Raw genomic sequence first — 23,271 nt, forward strand, 5'->3', positions numbered from 1 at the left:
GAGGCACCTCTCTTTGGGGCAGGGGGGCAGCTCAGAGACCAGGGGCAGCAGCTGCGGCAGCCCAGAGGACTTCCAAGGAGAGGGGCGAGGAGAGGAGGCTGAGGGAACATTTCAAGTGTGGTGAAGCAGGTAATAGTCAGGTGTCAGAATAAGACCTAGGAAATGTGACCTCAATTCCCTGTTCATCAATGAAGCTCACTTGTTAGCTCTGAACTCTACTCACACAACTCTCTAAGTTTCAGCTGTCTCACAGGATTGCTATTAGGATAGAACAGGAGAGGAGAGAAGTATGTTCTCAGCTCCTTAGAGAGACAAAAGAAATATAAAAATACCTAGAAGTGAACATAAAGTATGGGTCCCCTCTTATCACAAGAGAGAAAACAAGGACCCTTGCCCTACACCTCCCAAATTGTGAACAAAACCGAAGTTTATATGTGTTTTCTATCCCTCAGTGCTCAATGTTGTTTTCCATTGTCTTAGCTCATGGACAGAATGAGCTAAGGTGCTTATTAAGGAGAGGTTTTGAGCATTCACTGTTGATGCTGGGGAGAAAGAAGTTAAAGAACCCTTTGACCTTGTCCACTGACTCACTCCCTTGTGATAAGTTTCAGACAATGACGCTGGCCCTTCATTGCTCAATTCAAAATTTGGTTCCTGTTAGTGGTATTTTCTGTCATGCAAAGCTTGAGAATGACCTTCTTACTAGGCCAGGGGTGGGAAACTTGTTAGTCTACCAAACACTGTTGGACTATAACTCCCACTATCTTTGATCACTGACCATGCTGGATGGGGTTGATTTGGAAGGCCCACAGATCCTCCTGTCCAGGTCTTGTGTAGCTAAGTAACTTTTAAGGTATTTGCTCAATTTCTTTTGATGGCTGGTGGCTACCACAAAGCCACTAGAATGTTTGCATCACATCCCATGTTCCCGTGTGGGAACCGAAAAGTTAGGTATACAGTGGTACCTCTAGTTGTGGACACGATCCATTCCGGGGTGTCGTTCACACCCCAAAAAGTATGCAACTAGAGTGGCGTTTCTGTGCAAGCACGGAGCACAATAGAGCGCTTCTGCATGTGCGTGTGTGGGGAAACTTGGAAGTATACACTTCCAGGTTTGCCGCGTTTGCAAGCCGAAAGACGCAACATGAACCTAACGCAACACGAGGTATGTCTGTAGTAGTTTAAATATATCCAGGAAAAGAGAGCAAGTTGAGTCCTTGCAGCTGTCTGGTAAGAAATAGTATCGGAAGTCTGCTGTTGCTTTGAGGGACTGATTGATGCTGGGTTAAGGCTAACATTATCACATTGCTGGCCAGTCTGCCTTATAGCTTCCTCCCCATGCTAATTTTGCATGCATGTAACAGATAAGTATCATGGACACATTGTGAATCTGTATAAACACCTCCAAGCATCATGTGAATCTGTCTCAACTTTAATAAAGGCTTTGGGCAAGGGTGGGGAACCTTTTTCGCCAACCAGCAGGCCAACTTTGACAGATTTAACAGGACAACCCACTTGCCAATCCCATGATGTCATTATGGGTAATGGGAGAGTCCTTTGCTCCAAACAAAGGAATAATCAGGAACTTACAGGTTAAGCTCCCCAATGTTCATTTGAAGGCATGTCTGTACCAGCCCAACACCTAATGTCACATATAGGCCAGGTGTGGGTGGTTTGGAGGTGTCCTCAAGGACCAAACTGGGTCTGGAACTCTGTGCTGGGCCCAGTTTGGCCCACAGATGGGAGCTTCACCATCTTTGGTTTAGCGATTTTTCACAAGATATGCACCAAAACCAGAAGCAAACCAGAACATTTACTTATACCTTTTACTTTAATAAAATTCAGGAAGCAGCAACTATCAAAGACGACAGCATTATCTTCAAAACCTTTTTAACATCATAGAATTGCAGAGTTGGAAGGGACCACAAGGGTCATCTAATCCAACCCCTGCAATGTAGGAATCTTTCACCCAACATGGGGCTTAAACCCACAACACTGAGATTAAGAGTCTCATGATCTACCGGCAGAGCTATCCCTGAAGAACTTTAGCAAGGATAATTTTATCACTATTCCAACTGTCAAATAATAAAGGGCAATAACTAATGTTATTTTAAAACATCTCTTTCCATTAAAAAAAGTTATTTAGAATCAAATATCATAATCAGGAATGTATTTTATTTAGTCCACTCAGTACTCTAAATTTATCTTGAATATCAGGCTAAGATAAAACTATATTAGGATAAGAATAGAATGAAGCACAAATCTACTATTCTGTCTCTTCCTATCACAGCTGTTCTTTGGGTTTTTTCTCCTCTGTAGCTTAGTAGTATGACTGTTTGCCAGCACATGCTTCCACTTTCCTTCATCCTTCTCAAGACCCCATCAAAGCAATGCAGCCCACTACACTACTAAAAAGAGGATAACCAGCTGGGCAGAGGTGGCAGATCATGGTTGCTCTCTCTGGGCAGCATGCTAGGAAGGAAGGACTGGTCTTCATGGTGCCACTGGGGGGGATAAGCTGCCCCCCTCAGCTTGTTTGTTCTTTTCTCTTTGTCCCTCTTGTCACCACAGTAGGGAGAATAAGGATTGGAGTCCCTGGCCCCAATTCCCATTGACGTGCCACCCAGAGAGAGAGGATAAGGCAACTATTCCATGCAGAGCCAGCTGACTTTAACTATTCTGGGTTCCCAAGTAGTGAGGACTGGGTAAAACCTACAGTACTGCACCCCCTAGAGAGGGCAAGAGGGTTGAGGTGATAGCTCAGAAAGTGTTGCAGAGCCTTCTCCTCCCCAACACAGTAGGCAAGCTACTCCTGCCAGGATAGCCACTATTTTCTCTGGGCATCTCGGTTGGCTCAACTTCTCTCCGCAGTGCCATCTACAGAGGAGAGTGGGCAAAGGCAACAGCAGCTACCTTCACTCTTTGACTGGGTGGCGTGCCCAGCCCTTTATCATTGCACCTCCCTACAGGCAGCGTCAGCTGGTCCCTGCCACTGCCACTCACTTCCCTACTTTGCTGGGAAAGGTAGTAGCATCAGCTGCCCTTTTGCCATCTGCCTCTGAATGGGAAGGGGAAAGGGTGAGGAGGGGATACTGCTGCCACTCCCTTGGGGGACACACCAGGCAAAGGGGACTGGGCCCAGCAAGTCCAATCCTCACCCTCTCTACTTCCAATGTAGAGGGAAGAGGGCAAGCAAGCAAGGAGAGGAAGCAGCGGATCATGCAACGCCACGGGGCCCGATCCTCCACAGCATGCTACAAGCACGCCCGATCCGCCACTCGCTTTGGTGGGTGGGGTGTGGATTTTGGAGAATGGGGGTTTGTTGTTGGGGGCGAGTTGCCCAGGAAGCAGCATAACCTAGGACTGGGCTGGAGGGAAGGAAAAGCTAAGACGCAGGTTTTCCTTTTTTGTTTTCTTCCCCCCTCCTTCCAAGAGGGGTGGGGGACGGGAGGAAGGGGCAAGGGAGCACCAGCTGTCCTGTGCCGTGTGCCTCCATCCTTCCCCCAAAGCCTGAGAGGGGGAAGGGGGGGTGCTGGTGTCACCGGGCAAGGCACGCAGCCAGGCAACGGGGCCAAGCTCAGCTGCAGCTGACCCGGAGCAGCGGCCACTGGGCACCCCGGAGGCGGACAGGCCTCGGCAGATACCCCAGGGCACCGACAACCTCCCCCCCTCGCCAAGCCCCCGTCTCGCGAGGCGCCACACAGAACTCCCCCCCCCGTCCCTTCTCCGCCCGCTTCGCCCGCCACCTCACCTGCCGGCCACGAAGGGCGCGCGCTCCCCGGCCGCCCTCGGCGCAGAACTTTTGTCATGAGAAACCCCAGCCCGGCCCGACAACCACAGCAATCTCTCCCTTCTTTTTTTTTTTTGTCCCCGCCCACCCTCTCGCTCGCTCGCTCGCGTCACGCGCGCTGGGCCTGGCGTCACCCCGCATCGCCACCCCCGTTGGCCAGTCAGAGGCGCGAGGGAGGTATTAGCATATCGCCACGACGACGGCCCAAGCCCGTTCCCGCCCCCCCCCTGAGGAGAGAAGGTTTTCTCTCTCTCGTCAGCAAAGGAGGCCAACCCTGTGGCTGGCTACCTCCTGCCCCGGTGGTAGCGGGTTCTTCCATGGAAGCGGCCGTCCGAGGGCGGAGAGTCCCTCAAGCGGAAGCGCCCGTCTCCGACATCGGTCAGGCGGATGCAAACAGGGCAAGGGACTTGCGTCAGTTTCTGCCTCTGGTCGCGGTGTAGAAGGCATCGCCGAGGCTATTGCAACCCATTGAGGATGCTCTTATTCCGTGGAATAAGCCCCACTGAACTCAAGGGGGTATATGAGTATCTGCTTTGCATGCAGGAGGTGCCAGCACCCCCATAGCCTGGGTTTATTTATGGGGGGGGCAGACCGAGCTTTTATTAAAATTTATTTACTTGATTTAGGGGGGCAGCTGCCCTAGCTATGCCCATGTCCCCAGTTAAGGATGCAGAAGGCTGCTGCTGCTGCCTTAAACCCTGGTGAGCAGCTGACAATGTTGACAGTACTGAGCTGGATGGACCAGTGGTCTAAGTTAGTGTAAAGCAGCTTTATACGTCCATGTATTCTATAACATTAAATAATTTCAGACGAAAAAGAAACCTCGTTAGGATGATGTACTTGTATGTTAGGAAAGTGGTGGTGGTAGATCTTCATATTCATTAACATTACTGTGCCGTGTGCATTTTAGATCAGCCTAAGACCACTGGCTAATTTCTATATATATAAAAGAGAGGGGGCTGGATTTAGGCCTGCCTGGAAAGCCGCATGCTTCCCCTCCTAGGGATCGGGGAGAAATCGGAATCAGTTCAGATTTAAAAGCAAGTATCAAATCCACACTTCCTGAAATTCACACTACACGGAATTGAAACACAGGAACTGAAACACAGACAAAATTGCTGCAGAAATGTGGAAAACTGAATTTAAGAAAAGAAAAATGAGAAACCGAGAGAACTGAAATTGACAAATACTTCCCAACTCTTCTCCTCACCCTGTTACAAGCACAGGCAACAGGACACAGAAGTAGTTGACACATACACAGCGGCAATTTACTGCTACTTAATACAGTATTGTGAACCCGTAAATGGGGCCACTGTGCTTATCCAAGTCTGATTCCCTGTGGAAAGATGTCACTGGAGGCTTATTAGTGTTTTGTAATCTTTGCATTTATTTACATACATATACAGGTTGAGTGTGGGTGGAGACATAGCTTAGGCACTCTAATGAAGTCACAGTCCGCTGCTCCCACAGCAGATCTTCTGGGAGACACCTAGCACCCCAAGACACTTACAGAGACTAAACTCAGCTTCCCATCTCTCTTCTTCTGTCAGTTCCTCTGCACACAAAGACACCTCCATTACATCATCCTTAACTGGGAAAGGAGAGAGTTCTACATTTTGCCACCTTTCAGGGTATCCCCAACCAAGCTATTCGGGATAAGGGAAACATATTTGAAGAACTACCTACACGATGTGGCTGCATTAGTGACTCCCTGCAAATCAAAATGTCAATTAGAAGGAAATATTGGGCTTTTACCTCTGATCTTTCTAAAAGCAGTTTCTGAGAGTGAAAACAACATAGTATGAGCAAACCATCGTATCTAGAATTCTAAATTTCATGGAGTGAATGGCAATAGGACAAGACTAGGAAAATAGCAGAGTCACCAAAGCATAGAAATAAAGGAAACCTTTGATTTGAAATATAATAATTTAAAAATTAATAATAATTAATTATTTATACCCCACCCATCTTTAAAGGGTGCATGTATGAGTGGGTCCGAGTGGTGTGTATGGTTTTTCTTTTGGTCCTGCTAGGTAAAACCACTGTTTACCTCTGAAATAGAACAAATGTCTATTGGGTTTTCTGTGGATTGACATTTGTTCCGATTCAGTGATAAACAACGGGTTTTTCCGGGGAAAGCGGCATGAAAAAAAAAGCTGCTTGGACCCACATCTGAAAAGCAGAGACTTGTGCCTGCAAATTGTGGCACGAATGAAAGTCTGGATTTCCAACTGAGGCAATTGATAGTGGCCTGTTTGGGAAGGAAATCTCGTTAATCCAAGTGACATGCTCATAAAAGTTTTAAATATATATGTCACCTTAGAAATTGTTTCATTAAACTTAGGAGGTGTAATGAGAAATAGGAATTATTGTGAATGTGCCTAATACTATGGTGTTGCCTAAAATATCATTTGATGAAGGAGCAAAGACTTCATAGAAGGTCTGAATAGTTCCTTAACCACCTCAGAATTTGAAATTGGGGGAGAGGACATGAAGCAGTTTGCAGACTTGGGAGGCAGAGATGGAAGTTTTTATAGCTGGAGCTGGCTATATCCTTGGGGTGCAGTTGCTCTTTAAAAATGTGAAACAGGATTAGCAGTTGTGGTTCTGCTTTTTAGAAGCCTAATTATAATAGGTTCTGCTTTTATATTTTTAAATACAAATATTACAAAGGCACTTTGAAGTCTCTGGTGTACCCTCTCATTCAAAGGAAGTTATGTACAACTGCCCCTGCCCTGGACTTATTTCAGTGTTGGGAAGTGGGGAACAGCATATATAAGCAAATTAAAATTTTACTATTGGCCTCCACAGGTAAAGTCACCCTGGTACAGTATCCTTCACCACATGCCCTTCCCTATGAATTTAGGTGAGCTGTGAGTAGTGAGCATGCCTTCTCAGCCATGGTACCCCCCCCCCCTATGGATTGCTCTGCCCCAGGAGACTCACTCATCTCTTCCTAGGCCCTACACCTCAATGCTCCACTTCTGCACTATCAAGTGTCCTGCTAAGGTATACTTGACTACTCCTTAGCCCTTTATTGTCTCCAGACTTTGAAGTGGTAGCCAAGTGTAAGTTAACTGTTACTCTCCTGCCTGCCTCTCTTCTTTGACTTTACCATTCTGAATACTACTGGGAAGCTAAGCAAGCTTGTCAAGGATCAGAACCATTGTAGATGGTGGAAAGGCAGAGAACGGGGCATGGAAGGAAGAAAAATATTTCTTCCACTTTCTCCCACACACTGATTTCTGGCTACCTTTTCTGCAGGGCAGAAAGCCAGAAAGGAACAGTTTGATCATCAGCCACACCTTGAATTGTTCCAGAGGATAAGGCAGGCTACAGCAAACACACAAAAGAGTTTTATGGCACACTAAAGACTTACAGATTTACTGTGGCATAAGAGTTGTTCTCAGTGTGCAGGTATGGAACTGAGTATGTTTAGTCTGGAGAAAATTAAGCAGAGACATGAGAGTTGATTTCAAATATCCAAAAGGCTGTCACACAGTGGAAAGAGCAAACGTGTTCTCTGATGTTCCAGAGGATAGGGTAGAACTAATGGACCAAAATTGCAAAGAGGCAGCTTTCGGCAAGTCATTAGGAGAAATGTCTTAACAGTAGGAGCTGTCTGGCAGTGAAACAGATGGGCTTGGTGGACTCACCTTCACTAGATGAACTTGAGTATAGACTGCATGATCATTTATCAGGGCTCCTGTTGTTGCATGGATAGAGCAAGGTGCTGATAATGTCAAGGTCACAGTTTTGATCCACTTATGTTACAGTTGCATATTCCTGCATTGCAGGGACTAGATGATCCTCAGGGTCCCTTCCAACTCTTAAGATTCTTGCCTTGGCCTTTGACAACTGAGGCACCCAGCACTGAGCAGGGCACTGGACTAGAACACCTCCAAAATACCTTCTAAGTTTCTCCACTTTTATCACACACACAAAGGAAGGAAGGAAAATCCAGCTAAGAAAATGCAGGTCCTTAAAAACTTTTACCACATTCAGTTTTCTTCTGTCTTTCTCAAACTAGCAGCCTTGTACCTGGTGTTGCTCGGGAATTCTAAGAACACTGCTCCCCTCACCCAAATCAGTGGTGTTTTGAAATCAGTGGTTAAAATCACTGACAGTGCAATTTCAAAATTTCAGTCCATCATAACAGCATCTAACTGTATCCAAACATGGACAAAAACCTGCTCCTTGATCTCAGGAACCATGCAAAATTTAGTTATGATATCTTAAGAGGTGTCCAAACAGACAAACAACTTTCCAAAATATGTACAGTGGTACCTCGGGTTACATACGCTTCAGGTTACATACGCTTCAGGTTACAGACTCCGCTAACCCAGAATTAATACCTCGGGTTAAGAACTTTGCTTCAGGATGAGAACAGAAATCGTGCTCCGGCGCCGCGGCAGCAGCAGGAGGCCCCATTAGCTAAAGTGGTGCTTCAGGTTAAGAGCAGTTTCAGGTTAAGAACGGACCTCCGGAACAAATTAAGTACTTAACCCGAGGTACCACTGTAATAGAATATATAATTGATTGTGGGGATCTAGGCAGCAGCCTGCTGTAAGATGAAAGTGGCTCTGGCCTTGAAAATCTGTTACAGAAGGTACCAGATATCTCCTTTCAAGTTAGGAATTCAGCTGCCCAGCTTCAGAAAGTGGTACTTTGCATGCCTGTACCATTTGGCGACCTGTTACCAACTTTCCCCCAGTATTGTTTCATTCCGCAAACCTTTCACATTTAACAATATATATGTACATTTAAGTTTTCCAACCTGTGTGGTCTCTGTTATGCAAAAGTACACAACTACCAGGATAGCTTAAAAAATAAAAACCCAAGAAAGGGAGCAAGCAACAGTGTGGCTATTCCCTGCACCCACCACCATCTATCATATGTGAACTAGGGATCATGCTTTAGTGTTCTCTCCTTCAAGCATGCTTTTACTGATCATCTAGATAAGCAGTAACAGGAGAAGCAGGTGTGTGGTGTTTCAGCAGAGGAAGCACTCAGGAAAAAAGCTGATGCAAGGAGTTTCTTTTCTGATGTCAGCATAGCAGGACCAGAAATGAAGAGACCAGAAACAGCTTTGCTCAGTGTTGTTTTAGCTGAAAATAAGAAATGTGGTTTTATAAGGCCAATTGTAGCTCCCACCTGTAATGAGGTAGAAAGCAAGTTCAGCTTCATTTCTTGAGAAGAGATAAAGTAAGTCCAAACAAAATACATCTATAGTGGCTGTTTCCTACATGAATCATGGAAACTGTAGTTCACCTCCTCCCCAGATGCAACGCCCTTAAACTACAATTTGTAGGATCATAGAATTATTTCAAGTAAGTCGCATACTTTAAGTGTATGGTGTATACATATATCCAGGGGCAACAGAAGGATGTGGAGGCAACGGCAAATGTGGCAGCTGAACTTGCTTAGGCTACTTTGAGGGATAAAGAGGGCCCTCTAGGAAATCTCATTGCTGAACTATTAAGGCATGAGAAATGTTTAATTGCCCAAAAGCAAGGAGATGCAAAACAGCAATTTCTGCCCTCATTGGCCAATGTGGTAGTCTATATCTCTGTGATGAGAGAGAAAAAATGTTATTATGAAGTGCTTAAGGTCCCTGATTCAAGCCCTGGCAACTCTTGTAAATATAGAAAAGAAAAAAGGACCAAGTAGTAGAAGGTGATGGGAAAGGCTTGGGACTCTGGAGAGATGCTACCAGTCAGAGCAGACAATCCTGCTCTATATGGACATAGCTAAATCCCATGAACTAGCTGTCAGTTTGCAGTTTTATCACCTGCTATGAAGAAAAAATGACTGATTGTAGCCCCCCTCCCTGCTGTCTCTCTTATACACACACCACTTTGTAAGTTCTGCCAAAGATAAGGGTGATAGTCAAATAAATTCTTGCACCAGTTGAAGGGAAAGTGCCAGCACAGTGATATTTTCCCCATCCTCTCCTTGAGCCATCTTCAAATATGCTCTGGAGGGTTGGAGGAACTGCTGGGGGTGCACAAAGGAAAGAAACGGGAGAACACTTCACTGTGTAGGAAGAAATCATTGTGGTGACGGTACGTTCACCTAGGATGAATACAGCTCTAACTGCTATCGCCTTCTGAGTAAATTCACATCCTCATGAATTCATACTACAGCAGGAGAGATTTGAGAAACTGTGTATCAAGGGCAGTGAGTGGTACTTAACAAAGGAGGAGACAACTGAAATTAATGGATCTAACTTAGTCATTGATTTCAGGAAGGATTATTTGTTTCATCATTAATTAATCACACATTTACTTACACTTTGGCTCTGGTCTGGGATTGCTGATGTTTTGTTTTTAAGCAATAAAATTTCATGATATTAATAAATTTCATTAATTTCAATGGTTCTATGCTGAGTAAAACTCAGCCGAATACCTCCCAGTATGTGCATTTTGCTTGTTCATGCCTTATTAACACGTATGTATGAGCTAGTTTACACAATCAGTAGACATAAAAAAAAAACACCTGCCCATTCCCACTACAGTTGGGAAATAGCATGAATCAATGCTGCTGGGGTTGTGGTGGGGGGCAATCTATGCACACCTAAAACTAGCTTATCAGGGAGAAGAAGGCTAGGCTGGAATTCCTCTCCCCAATATTGATTTGTCTACTGGTAGAAAAGATTATAGATTGTTTTTATTGAGACCAGACCCTGGCAGCTGTTTCCCAAAGGGTTGAAGGAGATATGTCAGAACCATCACTGCTCATGTTGTAGGCATGCTACCACCCGTGGCCAAACAGGTTTTACTAACTTTCCATAGTGCTTCAAAACCCTGCAGAACTTGTTTGTCATGGATGATAAATGGAACAAAAGAATTGAGGGGGCATACCGCAGGCTACAGTGGCTCTCTTTTACCATTTGAAACTGAGAAACTATTGTTAACTTTCAGACTCCTAGACTGCCAGCCTAAGCGCACTTAGTGCAGAGTCTCACTGCATCCAGTGGGACTTGTTTCTATGGTTAGGTTAACACTTCCACTTCTCCCACATCTAGAAAAACAGGAATCTGAGCAGTTTCCCACTTGCCACTTGCTTTCTGAGCATGGGGCAGAGTGGTTTTCTGTTTGCCCCGCTGCTTTCCCCAGGGAAACCCGCTCGCTGAATCAGAGCAAATGTCAATCCACAGAAAACTTGATTGGCATTTCCTCTGATTCAGCAGTAAAAATCGGGTTCTCCCAGGGGAAAGTGGCACCACAAGCGGAAGACTGGATGAGCCCTATGTCATGTTATGGAGAAAACTCAGTCACCCACTTTGATCACTTTTGAAAATACTACTGTTTTTCAGTTAGAATTATTTTTTGCTGCCCTGGAGCACAGTATCATTCTCCTTCACTCTCCCTCTGCGTCTTCCACAAGCCCTTCTCTCCCCCTCTCCATTTCCTTCCCGCAACTGTGCACCAGGAAATTCTATTTACAGTTGCTTTTATAAGACACTCTCCTTAGGACACCAGCCGTATTCCTGTAACATAATCAGAATGACACAACTCACAGCAGCACCCCCCCGAAAGAACTGTGCTAGTTCCTCCAGTGCCCTTCCCCCTCTATATATCTTTCACAATGCTTGCTTGATAACAAAAAACAAAGAAATTTCATTTAAAACTCATAGTCTACATTGCACAGCGATTCAGGGAAACTGAGCATCAACTTGTTTGTTCTCAACAACTCTTTGACAAGGCTTGCACATTGGTTTCAAAAGTTAGAAACGTAACATTTTCAGAATTCATTATATAAACTTGGGCCATATCTGTATCTTCAGCTGCCAAATAATAATAATAATTAATTAAAGACGTGGAAAATTAACCAATATTGTCCCAAAGAAGCAGGACCCAGACTGTTTATAACAACATATTGCAAACCACAATGGAGCACAATATATATTTTACCATTAAAAAAAAAATGTTTTTAAAAAGAATGAGACATCTTGGCACATTACAGCAGTTATCAGCAACAACAGCAGTTTGAAATTCCTCATGCCAGTATGAGAGTGTGATGAGGATCTTTCATCTTCTGCAGAGGCCAAATAAAGTGTACCTTCGAGGGAACTGTAATCCCAAAGAACCATACTCCTGCATTTTGGATAAGGAAACTTCTGGTTTGTCCATTTTATATACATCAGGTGCTGCTTTTGCATATTAAACAAGTTGCCAGCATAGCCCATGGCTTAACAAAGTAGAATTCTTATCATACTTCCCTATACAATCTTTACATCTGTCCAGTGCTCATATGTATATACTATAGTTACTGTTAAACTGCCATGATGTTTACGTCCCGGCCCCAAAATTTCAACAAGTGGGTTGGCCTGGCTTCTGCAGCTACTCAGAGGGTTTCTGAGCTAGGATTATCTTTATCAGGTGCCTGCAGCTGCTTCTCCATCTCCCCATTTAAGTTTTCCTTGCTGCCATTCTTCATAGCATCAGATTTCTTCTTTTCCAGATTCTGCTTTAGTTTGAGGGAGGAATCTCTCCTGGACAGGAGTGCGGGATTGAAACCAGGGAACCCTCCACTCGCCACTGTACGTTTCTCTAGAAAGAGATAACAAAAGCACTTAGAAGCAACAATAGAGTATTGCCATGCATAAACTCATCACTATCGTTGCAACAAAGCACCTTCAAGAATTCGCATGCAAGAATGTGTGTGTTCAAATTAAATCTGCTAGTCTCCAGAGGAACCTAGCAGTCACAGTAAATAACAGAACGGGATACAGTGGCAGCTCGGAACTCGATGGCTCCGTTCTCGAACCTTTCGGCTCAGAAGTAAGTGCTCCGGTTTTCGAACGTTCCTAGAAAAACGAATGTCTGATGCGGCTTCTGCTGTGAAAAAACCTAGCTGTCAGCCAATCGGAAGCCACACCTCGGAACTCGAACTTTTTGGAACATGAATGTTTTTCCGGAATGGATTACGTTTGAGTTCCGAGGTACCACTGAACAAACAAACAAGGCAGAATGTTCCAAACAAGGACATTTTTATTTGTATAAGAGCACAAAGGATCTTTAGAACAACAACATGGCTCATAAACCCTGGAGGGATCTGACCTCTGTGCACAGTTAGGAGGAAGATCAAAAAGAATCGCCGGTATTACTTTCTGCAATGCAAGATTATTCCCTGGTAAGCAAACAACTACCAGATACAGCTGTGTGCAAGTTTGAAGCAGTGGGTCAATTGGCTGCAGTTATCAGATTTAGCTGTGTATTTGCTCCAAATGCAAATACTTTATGCGGTCACTTACCTCCTGGTGCAATGGGGTGCATCAGTCGATTCATCTGAACATTCCAATGCTTTACATTGGTGCTGGCCTGTTGAAGCTTCCGCTGGGCCAACTGCAATGAAACAGGAAAAAAGCACTAATCAATCAAGCAACATCACAAATTAACAATAATGTATATACTTATCTTCATATACAACCTATCCAACCAAGTTCTCAGGGCAGTCTAAAGAAGCGATAAAATATAAAGTACAAATTACAATAAAAACTCTGGCTGGTATTCAACTACTGCATCCTGTCAGTGCAAGGAATTCAACTTGTGCAACAGGACTTTCCCACTCCCCATGTGCACCCCACACCCTCCCAAATCTGCCCCAGAGAGTTGGGGGAACCCCTAGAACAGATTTATCATTCTGCCCGGACACTGAGGTCCAGCGCCAAAGGCCTTCTGGCGGTTCCCTCACTGCAAGAAGTGAGGTTACAGGGAACCAGGCAGAGGGCCTTCTTGGTAATGGTGCCCGCCCTGTGGAACGTCCTCCCATCAGATGTCAAGGAAATAAAAAACTATCTGATTTTTAGAAGACATCTGAAGGCAGCCCTGTTTTAATGTTTGATGTTTTTATCACATTTTTAATATTCTGTTGGAAGCCGCCCAGAGTGGCTGGGGAGGCCCAGCCAGATGGGTGGGATATAAGTAATAAATTATTATTATTATTATTATTATTATTATTATTATTATTATTATTATTACATTGCACGAGAGGAAATCCTTTGCACTAATGGGACACAGTGCAGTTCCCATGTTCTTCATTGCTAGCCCAAACATTCTAACATAATTAGCAAAGCATACAGTAAAGACAGCACAAAACCAGGAGCAGTGGGCCCTTCCAGGGGGACTGTTCATACAAAATGTGGTTACTATCCTGTACTTTAAGTGCAATTATCCCAACATTATGCCAAGTGCACTTAGGAATAATCTTTCATTCCAAAATCTCTCTCAAAAGGCAACAGGTGGGAAATTGATGATAAATCACAGTAAGTTGCTTTGGGGTTATTGTTTTTTAAGTTGCTATATGACTGCAGATTTGGTCACCTAATATTTTCAGAGAAGTGCTGATAACTATAAAAAATGCTAGCTTCATAGAAACAGAATTGAAGAACTGGAAGGGATTCAGAGGGTAATCACAACTAAAACATCCATGACAACCAAACTCTGCTTAAAAACCTCTAATGAAGTAGAGTCCACCAACTTGGTCCAAGGGAGTACAACTACAGTGTCTCCTTTTTAAGGCACCACAGGTACTGGGATGCATTTCACAGGGTGTACATCATCTGGAACTAAATCTCTGGAGCTCTCTCTCACAGGTGTACCATACCTGTTTTCTGCTAGTGATTTACTTTGGCCCAGATTTGATAGTTTGATCTAACAGTAAATAAGTGTGTCTGTGTGTGGAAGAAGCAGGGAAGAGATTGTCTTGCTTTGGGAAGGAGACTACATAAAGAGGCAACTTGAGCCCTTTTTGAATTGCACGATCCAGTTTTGCACCATGCAAATGCTATAATCAGTTACTGTTTTAAGCATGTAGTTTGTACCTTGCCATCTTGAGCAGTAGCAAGTGGGGAGGTGGGAATGACAGTGGCTAAGTAAGATGTTTCTGTGGCGGTAACACTCTCCTAGAGAGAATGGGAAGCAGAGACAGCTCCATCACTCACCATGACATCCTGGTCCACCTTTTCTCTATTGACTCTCACTTCCTCCAGCTGCTGTTGGGCCTCTTCCAGAAACTTGCTCTTGTTTTCCGTCTCTTGCTTGAGGATCAGCTTTTCATGCTGGGTTCTGATGATGTACTCCTCCTGCTCCTCCTTCAGCTTCATCAGCTGCTTCAATTTCTCCTCCTCTTCATTCAGCAACCTAACAAAATTGCAAAAGATGTCAGTTACATTTCACTCTATGAGCAATGCTGGTGCCGGGCAATTTTGTTGCCCTGTAAGCCAGGCTAACTACTTCCACTCCCCAGCAAAATAAAAAATAAAAAAATAACTTCAATTTTCAAAAACAGATGTCTTGTAGAAAAAAATGAAAAGCCCAAGGCTTGAAACTGCTAAATTTACTTTGAATTGCTAGAATAAGTAATATAACAGTTTTTGAATTTCCTTCCCAAATAAACAAGAAAATGGTTTAGCACACAAATCATTTTGAATAATATTGTCATCTGCGATGTTAAAATTTAAGTCTCTTAAAAGTTTTGGTTTCAGGCACATCAAAATCTCACTTTGCACGCCTTTTCCTTTGCAAATGCTGTCACCAATTCCTTCAGGTCAAGTGCTGATACTTGGGCATGTTCAATGGATATAGTTGTCAAGCCGTATGTCTCTTTTGCAACACTGCTGAGCGTATGTAAGTTCTTGTAAGTTTGATTTCTGAAAAACTGTTTTCAAAATCTAAAAGTCATATATTATCAGAAAGGTATAGGTTAGAATAAAAACCAATCTGTGCCCCTCAAAGATCAGTACGGTGCATTTCTGAGGTCAGTGCCCTAGGCAGCTGCCTAGTTGGCCTAATTATAGCACAAACCCTGCCTATGAGAAATTTTCTTGTTTAAGCCTCTGGTCAGTTCCAGTACACACAGGGAGAGTCCATGTAACTGTGAAGGAAAACAGTATGATTTGCAAGAAGTGTGTGCAACTGCCTCCATTCTGGGAATCCTTGCTTAGGACACGGTGAAGATATTGGGGAAAGAGTTTTCTGGGAAATGTTTTGTCCCATCTCAAATCTCTGCAAAGCCTGGGGCTTTACCTATGTCTCTCCTTTTTCTTTTGATCTCAAGATTCGGTCCACCATCAACTACTGTAACTTCCTCTCTACCCCCTTAGCAAATGCCCTAGTGCAATCCTCTCGTGTGTAGTTTTCCACTGTCTCACCTTGACCTCTATTCAGAACTGTGTCGTCAAACTCATTCACTTCTGTTGTCACTCTGACAATGCAACGCCCCCCTTTAAATCCCTATGCTGCCTTCTGTCTGTTCCCAGATCCAGCACAAATCCCCTGCCCTTTCTTTTAGAGTCCTCCAAGGCCCAGTCTCCATTTTATCTCTCTGCTCTTATTCTGATGTGTCCCTGTCCATGACCTTTGCACCTCCGCCCTGTTGTCTGACGGTTTCCTGCTCCCTCAAAATACTCCACTGTTTCTCTTAATCTTCTTTTTGCTTTCAGCTAACTGCCTCCTAGAAGACTTCAGAGATGTCATGTCACCCCTCTTCCTTCAAACCCCTCCTCAAAACTCTCTTTTCTATTAATACTTTTTCTTCATCTATACCCCACTGCAATTCAGCCAAAGTACATGCAGCTGAAATAGATGCATATCCTCTCTGTTTACCCCTGCCTCCATTTCCTTTCTCGTCCTCTGTTGTAGGCTCCTTGGTGCAGGAACCATTGTCTTATACTTTGTAAAGTATACATACATTGATGGCATGGGAATATAATATAATTAATAATATAATATAATATAATATAATATAATATAATATAATATAATATAATATAATAATAGCAAATGGTGCAGTAGAGGACATTTGTGTTGATACTAGCACAGATCAGCTATACCAATTCCAGATTTCCCCCAGTAAGAGGTGTATAAAGTGAAATGAAAACACCTGAAGGGGCTTCAGTTTTTCTTGGAAAAATTACACTCATAAATAGTAGTGTCCTGCAAAATTATAGTTACAGCAAACTGCAAGCCTCAGCCCTGGAATTGCTCCCAGTTCTTCCAGAGAGGTAGATGGCAAGGGAGTACATGAGTCCACCATCATTGAAGGATCTCACAATTATTTCAAAGGACATTATATCCAGAGCTAGTTGAAGGAAGCTGAGCATTAATTATCCATACCGGGCCTGTGCATATCTCACGGCCTCTTCATCCTGACGAGCTTTAACCTCCTGGTGCAGAGCATCTTGGAGTCGTTGCTGCATCTCCTCCAGTTCTGTGATGCGCTTGCGCTGACGTTCTGCCTCTGCCTCCTTCAGTACCATCTCAGCCTGCATGTTAGCACGAGCCTGCAGGTATAATAATACCATGCGGTTAGTATGTAGAGTACACAGCCCAACAGCAGGGGGCAGAATCAGCTACCTAAACGCAGCCTACAACTCAGCCGTTGGTGCAGACTGGTATGGCTTTTGTCATTTCCAGTACAGATTTGTGGATGTACGAAGACAGGCATGCAATAATTAGCAGCGTAGAAAGAAGCAAAAGTGAGTGGCTCAGTGGGGTGTGGGCCTCAGATTGGAATTCTTTTTTTGTGGGGGTGGGGTGGGGGGGAGGTAACACTTATTGGAATGTTAAGAGAGGTCCATGACCTCCCCTATAGGAGATTTCTGCCTATTTGCCTTGGTGGCTATTAAATGATGCCATGATGAATATAACAATGCCGAGCTGGATGTTTTGCACTATGGAATATGTCTGTCACTCTGAAGCTGGGTAGTGACTGCACAGAATTCCACTTGAAGCAAGAAAAATATTTTTCGGACACAGTTCTTTGTTGCACAGAGCCTGAGTAATACTTGATGCATGTTGCCTCATTTTACAGCTTGCTTGCTTGCTTGCATTAGATGTGCCACAATTATGCAACAAATAATAAGTAATCTGCATGCCATGAAAACAAGGTGACATTACAGTTTCTAGTATACAGCAGGCCCCTATTTATAACAAGCTATTCGATTAATATCAGCAGTTAACAACTATATAAGCTTGTTATTGGCATCCGTCTGACTTGACAGACAATGGAGTGTGCCTCTGGTGATCTCCCCGGGGCACAAGTCTAGGCAGCGTGTATGGAGGTCCTGGGCTGCCCACACAAGACCCCCCTCTCGGCCTTGCTGATGTGGACCACAGTAAAGCAGAGCAATACATTTGGCACCAGCTTGGCTTCAGGAGTTTTGCATATTATTACAAGAACCCTGAACCTGGCAGAGTAGCACATGGGCAGCCAATGCAGATATTTTTGCAGAGATGTCACATTCTGTTGGTCTTACACCTCCATCAGTAGTGTATAGCCACTGTATTCTGCACTACTTGGAACATCTGGATAGCACCACACAGCAAAACCATAGTGCAGTGCTTAGGCATGTGAGCTGCTAATCTTAAGGCAAGAGAAAGCAGGCCTTCCATCACTTCATGCTTCTCAAAAGGTTGTGCTCCCTCCTCGTCCAGCTTCCTTGCCTAGCCAGTCTAGGCTGAAGGTCCCAAGGAGACCTATTGCACAAGCTAGAGCACTGAACAAGCCTCTAAAAATTCCACGGCATTCCTAACCCCTCCTGGGTATTGTTGGCAAGCTGACTGACCCACCAAAGATGCCAAGGAGGGATTCGTATCTTTGTTGGCTGATCTTGTCTACCAGGCAGGCTGTGGATGTGGGAGCCCCCTTGCCCTTCTCCTTGAACCCACCTTCTCAGCTTCCTGCAACTGTATCTCCAGCGTCCTCTGCATTTCCTCATGCTGCTGCTGGCGCCGCTCCTCCTCCTCGTGGAGCAAGAGCTCAGCTTGGCGCTGGGCCTCCTTCAGCAGCTCCAGCTCCTGCAGCTTGCGCTCTTTCTCCTCCTGCAGCTGCTTCAGGCGCTGCATCTCCTCCTCCTTGGCAGCCTTCTTCCGCTCTCGCTGCTCCCGCTGTTCCCGCCGCTTCTGCTTCAAGTCCTTGTGCAGAGACTTCTTGCCCTCGGCCTGGAGGCGGATTGCCATCTGGATGGCTGCCAGGGGAGGAAGGGCCAGAGATGTCAGAAGGGGACATAGGGGCTGCCTTGGCTAGCGACTATAAAGAGCCGCTTGACTCACAACCACTTCTCTATCCCTTAGGGTCAGGGAAACTCAGGTCCAGGGTCCAAATATGGATCTTGATGTCTTTATATCTAGTGCTCAGGGATCTTCCTAGGCCACACCCTTTACTGGCCCTACTTCTTGGTTTTGCCTGGCTGGAATGTGACCTTGAATTCTGATAATGTCTCTTGCTCCCATGGATGGAGGAGAGGTGAGTGCATGTAGAAACAAAGCCTAGTGCACAGAGGTAAGATTTACATTAATTGCTCCTCCCACCTTTGCCTCTGGCTCCACCCACCACTGGCATGTAGCCCCTGGAAGGTTACCTCAAAGGGATGTGGCCCACCAATGCCTTAGACCATCTCCTGTGAGGCTCTTCTCTAAAGCCTCACCCTTTTCAAAAGTGAGGCAGGTAAAGAAAGAGAGGGGATTTAGCACCCCTGTCATGGGGACATCCTCTCCAAGGAGGCTCACCTGGAAGCAACGTAGCATAAACATAAGCCACCTTAGCTGCCCAGGCTTTTTACCTCATTGAACTGTTCCATTATCTGCTTGTCTGATTAATCATTTTCATTGTTTTCATGAATTGCACTTCTAATTTTTTTAAAACTTCCCTGCAATTGATTTTGATGATGGGCAACATAAAAATACGTTAGAGAAATGAAATAAGGAAGAGTTGCAACATTCAGCACCCATGACCCCCAGAGTTTTGGGATATCTGCTTTCTTGTCTGATGCTATTCAACAGGAAGCAAAACCAAACTTCCTTTTCATACTGCAAATTCATAAAAGTTTTGTGGTATGCAAACGAAGAACTCTACACACACACACACACACACACACACACACACACACACAGAAGTGTCAGACTGGCAAGACCTTGTGGTTCCATATTATCTTGTCTCCTATTTCTAACACTCAATATTATTTAGCTACTACTAGGAGGCCAAGATTCTCGCAGAAGACAATATTAAAATAATCTGCACTGAAATCCCAAATAGTTACACAAGACTGGCTTTCAATCCAGAATCATGTGTTTTTATGTTTTCAAAAAATGTTGGCCATGTGAGTTACTTTAGCTTGGGCAGTTCAAGTCATACGGGGAGAAAGTCAATCCATGAATGAAGGCTACCTAAAGGGCCAGAGGCTCTTGCTACTTTCAGTTTCATATCTTAATTTCAGCAAATCTCCAAAGGTGCAGGAGAGAAGAGCCACAGTACTCACCAAGCGTCCACTCCTGCCTTTGCCTGGTATCCGAGGCGCTCATTTCATACGTCCGAGAAGGTGTTTTCACACAGAACATACACCGTTTCCCATCCTTGTCGGGCAAGATCTTTGAATAAAGGAGGAACAGTTGACACCTCCCTTCAGCCACAAGCCCACCTAGAACACTGCCAAGGCTTGAAATGCCTCAAGCCAAGGATGGCCACCCCTGCCTTTCCCAACCACAAAACAACATCCCCATCAAGGCTCTGCAACCCAGCCTGGGAGACGCTGCAACCCTGCTGACTTCCACTCCTTGCTGAAAGTGGAGCTAACAGTCAGCACTGAATTTACACCCAGTGCTGATTGCAAGCCCTACTTTCAGCAACTATCTTTACAGCCTTGGCTTGACTTCAATCCATGGCTGCAAATCTTCCCATACAGTATGAGCTGGGGCTGCAAAGGAAGAGTCAGGCAATTGATAGGTATGGCGGCCTTCCCCACCTGTCAAAAGTGGGCCATGGAGGGCGGGCCAGTTCTGGACTGGATCCAGTCCATCCGTCCCCTGTCCTCACTATTAACAGGCACAGCATGGCTTGTCTCCTCAATTCCTCTCAGTGGTGCAATAGGTAATTTTAGACTCTGGGTGGTATCCAACAAAATAGCTCCATCACCACAAGGATTTTTATTCATGCAACAGAATGTCCTCTCCCCAAACACCCTCCCCAAATCTGCTATGGAGGGTTGGGGGAACCAAGAACATATTTAGGGGGTGCAGAGAGGAGAGGAAGTTCAATTGTGCAGCCATAAGTCCTTGATTTCACTGGATACTGCCCTATGGTCTTAATGGACTTATGTGGGGGAGGCGCATTTTTAGACATTAATGTGCACTAAAATTCATGTCAAAGTGTGATAAACAAGTCCTGCTGCATTTGGAGGCTCTCGTATTCATTTTGTCAAGTGAGGACCTGGACTTTGTGCCACGATGGCACTACTGATTCTACATTGTTTTCCCCATACTTGGCTGTCAGCAATATAGTAATTTCCTTCTTATTTCTCCTTTTGGGGGAAGGTCTTAAATATTTGGGGGAAGGCCTTCTCAGTATGGACAGCGCTCATCCAACTGCTTCCACCAGACCAAGGACTTCCGGCTGTTCAGTGGAACCTTCCCCTTTCTCTCCTCTTTCCTCACACCCATTAAATACGTCCTGGGGATCCCCTAAGCCTCTGGAGCAGATATGGGGAGGGCGCAGGAAGCACACAGGGAGAAGAGGACGTTCTGCTGTGTAAGTGGAGATCACAGAATCATAGAGTTGGATAGGACCCCGAGGGTGATCTAGTCCAGCCACCTGCAATGCTGGAATCTCAACTAGATCATACAAGACAGGTGGTCATCCAACCTCTACCTAACAGCCTCCAAGGAAAGAGAGTCCACCACCCCTTGTGGGAGTTTGTTCCACTGTTGAACAGCTCGTGTTGTCAGAAAGTTATTTCTGCTGTTTCATTGGAATCTCCTTTCTTATAACTTGAAGCCATTGGTTTGAGTCCTACCCTCCAGAGCAGGAGAAAACAAGCTTACTCCATCCTCCATGTGATAGCCCTTCAGATATTTGAAGATGGCTATCATAACACCTCTCAATCTTTGCTTCTCCAGGCTAAACATACCCAATTCCCTCAACCATTCCTCTTAAGGCCTGGTTTCCTGACCCTTGATCATCTTGGATAACACCCTTTGTTTTGAGATCTTCTGCTGAGGCTCTTCTCAAAGTGCCTTCCATATCAGAAACACAGAATAAAACAGTAATGGAGAGGGCTTTACTTTTTCCTGCTGGTGATGCCAGGTTACAGAACCCTCTTCTTAAAGAAGTATGCCTGCCACCTACATTACAATTTGTTTGGCACCAGGCAAAAACATTTATTCCCCCCAGGCATTTTTAATATATGTAATTGCTTAAACTTGCTGTATGTTTCAAGCTGCTGCCTCATGTTACGGTTAATAGTTATGGTTTACTGCTTGTTTTAGTGTTTTATAATATGCATTATGAATTATTTTGGACTTGTCATTGACCATCTTGGACTTTTATTGGCTGAAGAGGGAGAGGAGAAGCCACACACTGTCACCAGCTGCCTCATGAGAGGACTGCATCTGCCTATCATGTTCCTTTTATTTCAGAGTATGTCGAATTACCTCCACACAAGAGTTTCTGTCCAAAGAAATGCTCCCCTTTTTCTCCTTCCGTTCCTCACTCACATAGTAAGAGAGATCACTGGGCTTTAGGGTGAACCATCGTTCAGACCAGTTCCTTCTCAGATGACCTTTCTTCCATAGATAGCCCTGCTCCCAACCAAAGGGACAGAGAAACAGAGAGTGAGTAAACAAAGATCTCTGTACCAAAGATCTTTGCAAGACTCCACCTATATTACAGCCATAGCACAGATTTGTGTCACAAAGGAGCCAAAGAAACTGGCAAATTTAGAACATGGATTGTGTCAACTGATCTCCAGCTTATCTTACACAGGTATGTGTAAGTGTATACATGCATATTGTATATTCTGAAAGGTATACCTTATCACTAGCTTTATATGAGGTTGCATCTATGTGGCAACTTCCCACATGGCCAATTTACTTCTGATGTGGAATAAACAACTGCCACCAACTAGCAGGAGGCTTTCTACTTGAGCCTTTCCTTTGAATGAGCTAGATATCAACCTTAATGAACCTTGAGCTTGATCTGCCTGAACTATTACAAACAGGACCATGTGGCTTGTGGGTGTCAGGAATGCTGACTTGTTTTCTTCCTCTTTGCGCAGTGGACTTAGCACAGTGTCCTATTTCCTCATTGGCTGCTGGCATATCCTCAATGCTGTACACTCAGCAAGCTTCCAGAATTTCCCACTGTCAGGCATGCTGATTTGGCACTTTTGACAGCTCACAGGCCACAAGGGTATTGTGATTCCTGACTGGCTGATTGACTGATCAGGACTGATCAGGATTAGCAAAGTGTGGGAAATCTTCCAAAGGACTGGCATGCAAAATCCCATGCTAGCTGGTAGATACAGCAACTACATCTTGGTGTGCAGAACCCAGAAGAAAAATGGAACATGCATACAAGCCTAAAAGTTGCCTACCCGATTATCCTTAGCATATGCAGTTACCATTCTATAGGAAAAGACAAATAAACATCAGTGTAGGTTCTCTGGTCTCTTCCCAGATGGTTGCTCCCCCCCCCTTACCTTG

The 23,271-nt window shown here is 44.7% G+C and overlaps 1 protein-coding gene and 1 long non-coding RNA gene across 4 annotated transcripts in view; one reads left to right on the forward strand and one right to left on the reverse strand.

The window, feature by feature from the left end:
- The window catches only part of LOC309372265, a 73,358-nt gene extending 61,633 nt beyond the window's left edge, over positions 1-11,725 (forward strand). Inside the window, exon 2 of the long non-coding RNA XR_014169440.1 lies at positions 8,259-11,725. This is a non-coding gene — a long non-coding RNA (uncharacterized lncRNA). The remainder of the gene's footprint in view (positions 1-8,258) is intronic.
- The window catches only part of DEF6 (DEF6 guanine nucleotide exchange factor), a 44,833-nt gene continuing 32,954 nt past the window's right edge, over positions 11,393-23,271 (reverse strand). For all 3 annotated transcript variants that reach the window (XM_081915580.1, XM_081915582.1, XM_081915581.1), the window contains 7 exons: positions 22,222-22,368; positions 20,055-20,163; positions 18,466-18,764; positions 16,912-17,078; positions 14,739-14,937; positions 13,050-13,140; positions 11,393-12,345 (listed from right to left, as the gene is read on the reverse strand). In XM_081915580.1, coding sequence (XP_081771706.1) covers positions 12,140-12,345; positions 13,050-13,140; positions 14,739-14,937; positions 16,912-17,078; positions 18,466-18,764; positions 20,055-20,163; positions 22,222-22,368 — 1,218 coding nt within the window. In that variant the 3' untranslated portion in view covers positions 11,393-12,139. The remainder of the gene's footprint in view (positions 12,346-13,049; positions 13,141-14,738; positions 14,938-16,911; positions 17,079-18,465; positions 18,765-20,054; positions 20,164-22,221; positions 22,369-23,271) is intronic.

The sequence above is a fragment of the Podarcis melisellensis genome, assembly GCF_964234715.1.
Source record: "Podarcis melisellensis genome assembly, chromosome: 6".
Taxonomy (NCBI): domain Eukaryota; kingdom Metazoa; phylum Chordata; class Lepidosauria; order Squamata; family Lacertidae; genus Podarcis; species Podarcis melisellensis.